The 9,951-nt window shown below is 36.8% G+C and overlaps 1 protein-coding gene across 2 annotated transcripts in view; it reads left to right on the top strand.

Moving 5' to 3' along the window:
- Atp6v1h (ATPase H+ transporting V1 subunit H) overlaps positions 1–9,951 on the top strand; it is a 71,635-nt gene that overhangs the window by 6,250 nt on the left and 55,434 nt on the right. For both annotated transcript variants that reach the window (XM_021221917.2, XM_021221916.1), the window contains exons 3-5: positions 1,012–1,114; positions 5,624–5,713; positions 7,850–7,963. In XM_021221917.2, coding sequence (XP_021077576.1) covers positions 1,012–1,114; positions 5,624–5,713; positions 7,850–7,963 — 307 coding nt within the window. The remainder of the gene's footprint in view (positions 1–1,011; positions 1,115–5,623; positions 5,714–7,849; positions 7,964–9,951) is intronic.

The following is a 9,951-nucleotide window of genomic DNA, read 5'->3' as shown; positions in this document are numbered from 1 at the left end:
AACTCACTCTGTAGACCAGGCTGGCCTCGAACTCAGAAATCCGCCTGCCTCTGCCTCCCAAGTGCTGGGATTAAAGGCGTGCGCCACCACGCCCGGCTAGGTTATTTTTCAGAGAAGGACGATGTCTGTATTCTCAACTGGAAGAAAAAAAAATGTCAGGAAATGACTGTAGAACTTGACTGTAAAGTGGCTTTGGGTGTAATGAGTTTGAAGGTCAAGAAAATATGTTGGGCTTGGGATAGGGAGAAATTAAGGGTGAGACTTTGAGTAAAAGAGGTGACATTTTATTGAATCCTTGCAGTGGGCCAGGTGCTGTATTAGTTGAGTCTTGATTATGTAGTCCTGTCCTTTATACAAGCCCTTCAAAAGTAATGTGGTTCTTGTTCTTTTGCTTAGATAAATTAATCCAGACTACATGGAGTCAGTCACTAAGTGGTAGAGCTAAACTTTTGGATAATGACAAGGCTCTTAGATAGCACTTAGCATTTGCCCCTTATAACTATCAAAAGACAAATTTTATTGAGTTAAAAGATGTTTACTAGTTTCCTTTGTGTTTCTACAGTCAGGGAATACTTTTCCATAAAATGGAGTGTTTTCTGATGGACTGACCACAGGAGGATAGTTTAATGGGTAAGGCAAGCATAAAGATCAGAAAGTTCATTCCTCATGTCTAAATTATTGTCCTAAGGTGGGGATGGAGAGCCAGAATAGTAGAATTGGTTATGGTTAGGTTAGTCAGGTTTGGTTTTTTTGGTTAGGATTTAAGCACAGGGTGCTCTTTACTCTGCCCATTGACACTACGTGGTTTGGGAAATTAGTCTGCTATCTTTTCTGGTTATGTTAGACTCTTTAGTTCTATGGGGACCAATACAGGAACCTAGTACAAAACAGTGGCCTCTTGTAATTTTCTAGAACACACCAAGGAGGAAGGAAAAGTATTTCGAATTTCTGTGTTTCTCACAGTGGCTGCTCAGGACTTATTGAACAGAATAATTCATTCTTACTTTCTAGGGGGCAGATGATTTCTGCTGAAGATTGTGAATTTATTCAAAGGTTTGAAATGAAAAGAAGTTCCGAGGACAAGCAAGAGATGCTTCAAACTGAAGGCAGCCAGGTAATCCTTTTATAATGAGCACTTTCGTCCCTATCATTATAAAGTCTGGAAAGGCTTGGGGTGTAGCTCAGGTGTTAGAGTACCTAGTTAGCGTGTACAGGAAAGACCATGAATTCACCTTCCAGTCTCAAACCGCAACATAAAAATTAAAATGCTAGAAAACGTTTCATGACTATGTAGATATTGTATGTATGTTATTAACATTAGTACTAACTACTTTTTGCCATGTTAGGGATAAAACCCATTAGTTTTTTGCTTGCTTAGGCAAGTGCTGTACCAGTGAGCTATATCCCAGCCTTTATTATTAGGAGGCAAGATTCTGTTAAATTGTGCTTAGCTGGCTGGCCTCCAGTTTGTGATCTTCCTACAAAATAACCTGGAACTGCAGTGCTATGCCATTATAGCAATCTCTTTATTACAGTCTTGAATTCCTTCTGTTTTCTTTACTTTTTGCAGTACTGAGGGTTAAACATGCCCATGTAAGTTTTCTACAATCACACTATATTCTAGGCCTCTTTTTAAACCTTTAAAAAAAGGTTTATCTTATTTTATGTGTATGAGTGTTATGCCTGCATGTAAGTACAGTGCATTCATGTGTGCATGGTTCCATGGAGGAGCCCAGATGAGGATGTTGGATCCCCTGAGTTACAAACAGTTAAGTTGCTATGTGGGTCCTAGGAGTGAAACCTGGGTCTTTTTCAAGAGCAATAAATGTTCTTAACCTCTGAGCCCTCTCTCCAGTCTTCCCCCCCACTTCCTTTTTTTACTTTAAAATTTTATTTTCTTTTTGGAGATAAGATTTTACTAAGTTGCTCAGACTAACCTTGAACTCACACTGTAGTCCAGGCTCGTCTTGAACCTACAGTCCTCCTAGCTTTTGCGTGGCTGTGGTTATGTGCTTGTACAACTAAGCTCAGATGAATACCCTTAGAGTTTGTGGAATGGAAAGCACTTTTTTGAAATATATAGTTTTCAAACTTGTTAGTAAATTTTTTTTTTATATTACATTATCAGTAGTAATATTTGAAAAGCTTATGAACCGGGCGTGGTGGTGCATGCCTTTAATCCCAGCAGTCGGGAGGCAGAGGCAGGCGGATTTCTGAGTTCGAGGCCAGCCTGGTCTACAAAGTGAGTTCCAGGACAGCCAGGACTACACAGAGAAACCTTGTCTCGAAAAACCAAAAAAAAAAAAAAAAAAAGAAAAGCTTAATATAAGTAAAATATTTGAATTTGTAGCTGAAAGGGGCATCCTATTACTTTGATTATGTGGGACATACATTTTTTCTCATTAAATATTTATAACTACTCTGAGCTTTTATGAGTCCACAGTATTGTAATCTAAAATATTTTGGTATTGCCCCCTTTCTCCCTCCCTTTCCTTCCCTCTTACTATTCACACTCTCTACACACACTTATATATACACAAACTTAAATTTTTTTTCCTTCTTAAAGAGGTGGTGGTGCTGGACATCATGTATGCTAAACTCTTGTTCTGCCTCATACCGTCTCTATATAGATACATCCATTGATAATTTGCCATATTTATATCAAAGATGGGTTTCTATTCATTGTTTCTTTTTAAATTGTTTTAGAGCTTTTCATGTATGATAATTTAAGATATTTATGTAGTTGATCTGCTTTTGTAATTATTAAACAACTATAAAAAAAGTATTATTTAACAGGATAGTTTTTCTGTTCAAGAGATCTCTGTTATCACTTAGTGCTTTCACTTCAGTCTCAAGACATTGTTTCAGCCTACACTCTTGCTAATGCAAATAATGGCTTTTAAAAGTCATTCTGAGCTGGGCACAGTGGCACTTGCCTTTACTTGCCCCATTCAAGAGGCAGAATTAGGCAGATCTCTATGAGATCTCATATATACTGAGTTCCAGGACAGCTAGAGCTACATAGCTCTGCTGAAGACTGTGAATTTATTTAAAGGTTTGAAAGGAAAAGAATTTCTGAGGAGAAGCTCTGTTTTCTCCTTGGAAGAAGTTCTGTGTCAAAACAAAAATCTAGAGTTATCTTTTAAGTGGGTGAATCATAAAATGCTTGAAACCAATACTTTACATACTTTGGTAATTTCTGTTTTTTTCCCCATTACAAGGAGTTTTGAGGTGAACAATATTAATAATTGCCTGATACTAAGTTCTATAAGTATAATTGTTGATCACATAATTTAAACATTTATAAGGTTTTTGATATACATTATAAAGATTCCCTCTTGATTGACCCCAATTTTTCATGCCTGCCAGCACTGTATGAATCACTGTATTGTCACTATAAGAGTGGGGAAAGGTCTTAATGTGTGAAGATCCTCATTAAAGGAGTAAACTAGTTCTTTTGGGTTCCAGTATCTGGTGTGGTGGGCATTTTATGTTAATGCCATGAAATCAGCACCTGCTGTTAATCAAACAAAATGGCGGTATATTAAAAAAATTTTATTGAGCATTATATGTGAAATTTATTTTTTGCTAAGAGATTATAGTTTAATGTTTAACTAAATTAAGTATTTTTATTTTTAACTTTGACAGTATTGTAAAGGTTATTTTAGAAATGCTATGGTATGCTTAGATTTTTCTAAACCTACTTTTACTTAGGGTTCTAGAACACTTCAACCTCCCTTCTAGCCTAAGAAGGCTTATAGGAAAAGGGGCTTGTGGATCTGTTTAGAAATAGTTTTTTTTAGGATGAGTCAATCCACTCTTTGTTGTCAGGATACCAGCAGTCCAGTCCAATAGCAAACCCCAAACATAAATCAGTAGCGGAAGTCCAGTCCAATAGCAAATACCAAACACATGTCAGTAGCAACAGCTTTTTCCAGCAGAAACTGCAAGGTTCCATCTAATTGAGACAGTAGAAGTAGCAAGAATCAGTCAAAACACCATGAGATGTTCTATGGTGCATCCCTCTCCATGTAACGAAGACCCGTGAAGACCAGCAAAGTGTTACGCGTCTAATGAAGACCGGTGAAGCTAGCAGAGACCAGCAAAGTGTTACACGTCTGTCTAATGAAGACCGGTGAAGCTAGCAGAGACCAGCAAAGTGTGCAAGGTGTAGCAATGCAAGAGCATTCTCTTACTGTCTGTGGGGTTATATTTATATTCTCTCTGAGTACTTGATCCAGCAAAATATGATATGCCCTCTCATGTGTCTGCTTCAGTAAAACATCCTCTTACAAGACAGCTTCCAGAAAAAGCATCATGAGACCTCTCACAAGATAGTTTCCAGAAAAACATCATATGACATAACAGTTTCCAAAGAAACCAGAAATTTCCACTTCATGCTATGTTATTCAAAAATTCTGTTCCCTATAGTGTGTGTACTATCTGTCCATGGAATATATGTATATTCCAGACAGATAGTATGGATGTATATATGTGTGTGTATATATATGTATATATGTGTACATATGTACGTGTGCATATCTCAGACACACCATACACACGCACACACGTGTGCACACACACACATTAGATATAGTAAATTCTGGAAGAGTATGACTTTGATATCATTTTCTTGTTGCTTCCTACGTGGAGGACTTACTGAATGAGTGGGTACTGAATAGAATCTTGTCAATCTGTTCTGCCTTAGAGTAGGCAAAGGTTTTCAAACTGTGACTCCAAACTTGTTACTGAACTGTGCTACTTATTCAAAGCCATACTTTTTGGGATGATTTAAAAGGCTTATCTGAAACAGTTTTAATTGTGCTTTATTTGACTTACATGCTGAGTTTAGAACCCGGTTCCCAAATAAGATGCTATTCGACTGTCTACCACATTTTCTGATGCAGAGCTATGCCTGGGTGAGAGTCTAAGTACAGGTCAGACTATTATAATGTCTTAGGAAAATTCTTAGGCACCATGGTTTTGGTTCCAATTTTTATTGGGTTCCAGAGAGATCCATATTGTTGATATGCTGTAGGGTATAGTAAACCAAGGCTTTTTGATTGCATCTCTGGCACTCTTGAGTGTTTTGCTTCCAAGTTAATCTCAAAAATAATGAATAAATATATTTTAGAATCCTTTTTAGACTTTGTCTATAAGATGTTATGCTGTCCTGAGTAATCAAGAGTGATAATAGCTAGGTGAGTATCCTTAAAACCAGCAACTATTTTAAAGCTTATCATTATAAACAGTCAAAAATCTGACACAAGTCATGGTGAAGTCCTCGGGTCTCATTGTAATGTGTATAAAAAGTACACATTTTCTATAATTGACTATCTAATAGCATTTCTGTCTTGTTCTATGAAACAAATAATATTTTATAGAATTTTTATATTAAAATTGTAAAAAAAAAAAAAAGAAAAGAAAAGAATGTGCTGGTGTAGTGGTGCTTTTTTTTTTTTTTTTTTAAATTCCAGTACTTGGGAGGAAAAGACAAGGGAATCTCTGAGCTTGTGGCCAGCCTCTTCTACATAGAGGACTAGGACAGCCAGGGCTACATAGTGAGATGCTGTTTCAAAGTTAAAAAAAAGAATAACAACAACATTAATTTGATGTTTTTCAGTGTGCTAAAACGTTTATAAATCTGATGACACACATCTCCAAAGAACAGACAGTGCAGTACATACTAACCATGGTAGATGATATGCTGCAGGTAAGTATATTCCTTTGGGGACTTTACTGTTTTATACTTTATAGTAATAACAGCTCGAAAGGCTTCATTTTCAAGTATAATGAGGCAAAGAGTAACCTTGTACAAATATTCTTTCAAATTTTGTTCATAATACAATTTTCAGAAGTTGCACTGCTAGGTAAAGGATAGCTGCATTTATATTTGTGTTACGAGATGGTCCAGTGTTGTACTTCGGATTCTCACTAGCAGCAAATGTGAAGAGTGTTTCTCTGCAGCCCTGCTGGCAGAGGACATTGTCAGGTGGTTTCATTTTTTCCTTATTGGAAATGATACATGAAGTTGAATATTTTCTGATATTTTTAAAGAGAACTTTTTAACTACTATCTTTGAATTATTTTACTTTGTCTACTTTTTATTTCTGTCTTGTTTAGGTCCATTTAATTTAATTTTATTTTATTTTATGTATATGGGTGTTTTGCTTGTATGTTTGTGCAACACTTATATGACTGCAGAGGCCAGAACAGGTTGTTTGAATCAATGGAACTGGAATTGTCCTGTGGATTATTAGCAGCCATCTCTCTCTCCAGTCCCAAGTTGTTTGCTTCTTCCATAAATTTGCAGAATTCATCATGAGTAGTATATTTGTTTGTATTTTAATTTTGTCTATGCTTATGTTTTTTTTTTTTTTTGCATGGTAAAAAATTATTTTGTGTCTAATTTTGTTGTTATTTTTTGGCTTTTTGAGAAGGGTCCTTTTGTATCTGGTTGAGATTTCAATGTGTAGCCTTGAATTCATGGCAGTTCTCTGCTCAGCATTCTGAGTACTGAGATTACAGGAGTGAGTCAAACATACCTGGATCTTAGTCTAGGAGTGAGTCAAACGTACCTGGATCTTAGTCTAGTGATTACTTTTTGTTTTGTTTAATTTAGGCAGGATCTTGCTTTATAGCCCAAATTAGCTTCAAATTCTAGATGGTCGTGCCTGAATCTGGTGAATGCTGGGATGAAAAGTGTGTGCCATCTTAGCCAGCTTAACTTTAGTCTGTCTGTCTCTGTCTTTGTCCTTTCCTCCCCCTGTTTCCCATTCCTTTCTTCTTCCTTTCCTCTTCACTTCTCTGTCCTTCCCCCCTTCCAACTCCCTTCTCTTTCTGTGATCAGCATGGCCTTGTTCTGAGTTCAGTTATTTTTTTGTGTCAATGACTGGCAGGCATAGCAACAATATGAAATAGCTGGCAGGCATGGAACAAAATGGGGTGGGCAAACCTCAACAATATATGTAATTATCATTCATATATATATTATATATATATATAAATACCATTCATATATATATTATATATATGTACACGTACACACATACACACACATACACATTTATATATATGTATACATAAAATATTTATTTGTTTTATTTTGCTTGCATGTATGTCTGTGTACCATGTGGTGCCTGGTGCCAGTGGAGGCCAGAGAGTATTGCTTTTCTGGGACTGGAGTTATGAACTTCCAAGCTAGTGCTGGGAATTGAACCCCTGTTTTACGGCACAGTCATACCCACCATGTGGAACATGCTCTTACCCACTGAGCCATCTCTCCAGTTAATTATCGTATTTTGAAAATATGTTCCTTTATGAAATTTACTAATGCTTTCTTTGTTAGTGTTCTGTAGTTGCTTGTGTATGAAGTTTGATATACATACAGTATACTTCATGTTATTGTGATGGTGTTTTTTTAAAATTTTTTTGTTATTTATTTATTTAGGTTAGTTTTAATTGTTAACTTGATACATTCTGTAATCACCTGGGAAGGTAGTCTCAATGAGGGGATATCTGGATCATTTTTGCCTGTGGACATGTTTGCGAGGGATTACCTAGGTTATGTAAGTTGAGCCAGGAAGACCTGCCTACTGATGATGGTATATCATACCTAGGTAGGGAATCCTGAACTTTATTAGTGAAGAAAGTGAGTTGAACACTAGCACACATGCTTTAATTTATTCTCTTGACTCTGGATATGTGACCAGTTTTTTCAAGTTCTTGCCACTGTTATCTAACAATGACAGAGACAAATTATATATGTACAGTAGAAAAAATACGTATTAAGGAATATACAGTAAGCAGTGAGAAGCAGTATATAATCATGTGCTTGGTTTTCTTTTAGGAAAATCACCAGCGTGTCAGTATTTTCTTTGACTATGCGAAACGAAGCAAGAGCACTGCCTGGCCATACTTTCTGCCAATGTTGAATCGCCAGGATCCCTTTACTGTTCATATGGTAAATTTTGATCACATTCTTTTCCTTTGTATATTTTATTCTTTTCCTTTTACTGTGACAAAATAACTGAAAAGAAGCAGCATCAGAGAGAAGAGGTTTATTTGATCTCAATGCTCAAGGTAAGTGGCTCTCAGGTAGTGGGAAGAGGTAGCAGGGTCAGGTTATAAAACTTGAAGCCCTACCCTCAGTGACTTCCTTGCTCCCGTGAGACTCCCATTCCTAAAGGTTGTAGAGCTTCCCAAAACAGTACATCTAGCTGGGGGCCCAACACAGGGTCTGTGGGTACATGTTATATTCAAACTACGCATATGCCAAACATAAGAAGTAAATATAGGTTGGTTGTGACTTGATAGCTTACCCGTTCGCAGAGGAGGGGCTACTTTCTTAATGGTACTGAGTAAAGAGGGGCTGAATGGGAGCTTGTGTTGGTCTGATTCAGTTATAAAGTTTACTAGATGAATGCATTCATTATGTCATTGTACATGGCGAATTTACATGTGCAAACAGCTCATTGCCAACAGCAAGAAAAATCATATATTATTATGTAGAAATTAAATGTTTTGAAATAACTAGTGTTTTAATCTGTTATTCTTAATATCTTGAACCTCTTACTTTAAACTTAGCTTTAAGAACTACAGTTAGAACTTCAGCACTGCAGAGTCTTTTATGGTGTCAGTGAAAACATAGGAAAAAGGCTAAGAGAATTGGTTTGGGCCCAAGCAAGCCTCCTGTTCCCCCTGTAGAGTGGGTTTCAGGATCCTTAGTAAATATCGTCCATTCTGAAATCAAGGACCACTGTCAGTGAAACATTTCTATGCAAGTGTGTTCTTTGCCTACCCACATGTGTGTTCTTGTGTATGCACTTAGATTTATATGTTTGTCTAGTCATACTTTACATGTTATAGACATTTACAAAAAGATTACAAAAAAAAAAAAAAAGGTAAACCAAAAAAATCTCAAAACAAGCCAAAGAGTCACAAGAAAGCTACATTTTTTTTAGGAGTAATGTTTTAAAAACCAATAATATATTTTCTTCCCCCCGCCCTTCAAGTTGTACAGAATTGTTTCCATTGTCTGGTGTAGTTTAAATGTCTTCATACTGTTATAAACTGATGTGACTCTAGTTAGAGCATCATATTAAAAGTGAAGACATAGCTAGGTCAACTTTTTGATATTAATATTGCTGGAGCCTGTACATGTTTGGCAAGTACTCTTCCACTGAACTAAATTTCCAGACCACAGATAACTTTTTCTTTAAAGATAGTGTCTCATGTAACCCAGGCTGACCTCCAACTATCTAAATAGCCGCAAATGATCTTGAACAACTAATTCTCCTGCTCCCATCTCCCCAGACCCCAAGTCTGCTTCCATACCTATTTTATGATGCTAGACCCAGGGCTTCCTGAATGCTAGGCAGATAAATACTCTTGCAACTGAACTATATTTTGTGGGTCCCTAAATAATCCTCCTTATTTAAATTGCTCTTCATTGAGTTTTCAAATGGAGGGTCAGTCAGCCTATTGTTGGATTATTTGCTATTGTGATTGCCCCTAGCTTATGCTGGAGTGTGCTGGAGTGTCATTCCTAGTCATAACCTTTTGCTTGTACATATGCTGTTAATATCTTTTCAGCTTATGGGTTCCAAGTAGGAATCCTTTTAAATCACTTGACTATTACTTTATTTATTTATTTATTTATTTCATGGCCCATGTGCCCTAGTGCAAATGAAGGTCAGAGGATAACTTCTGGCTGTTGTTTCTCTCTTGCCACATGAATCCTGGGATTGAATTCAGATTTTAAGGCTTGTAAGTAAGAACCGTTGCCTTCAGCAGAATCTTGCTGGCATGTGCATTAGTATCTGGGTTTGGTGGCTGATAATGGGATGGATCCCCGGATGGGGTAGTCTCTGGATAGTCCATCCTTTCATCTTAGCTCTAAATTTTGTCTCTGTACTTACATCCTTTCATGGGTATTTTGTTCCTTATTCT

This window comes from Mus pahari, chromosome 22 (assembly GCF_900095145.1).
Source record: "Mus pahari chromosome 22, PAHARI_EIJ_v1.1, whole genome shotgun sequence".
Lineage (NCBI taxonomy): Eukaryota > Metazoa > Chordata > Mammalia > Rodentia > Muridae > Mus > Mus pahari.
This window is presented reverse-complemented; position numbering and strand designations above follow the sequence as displayed.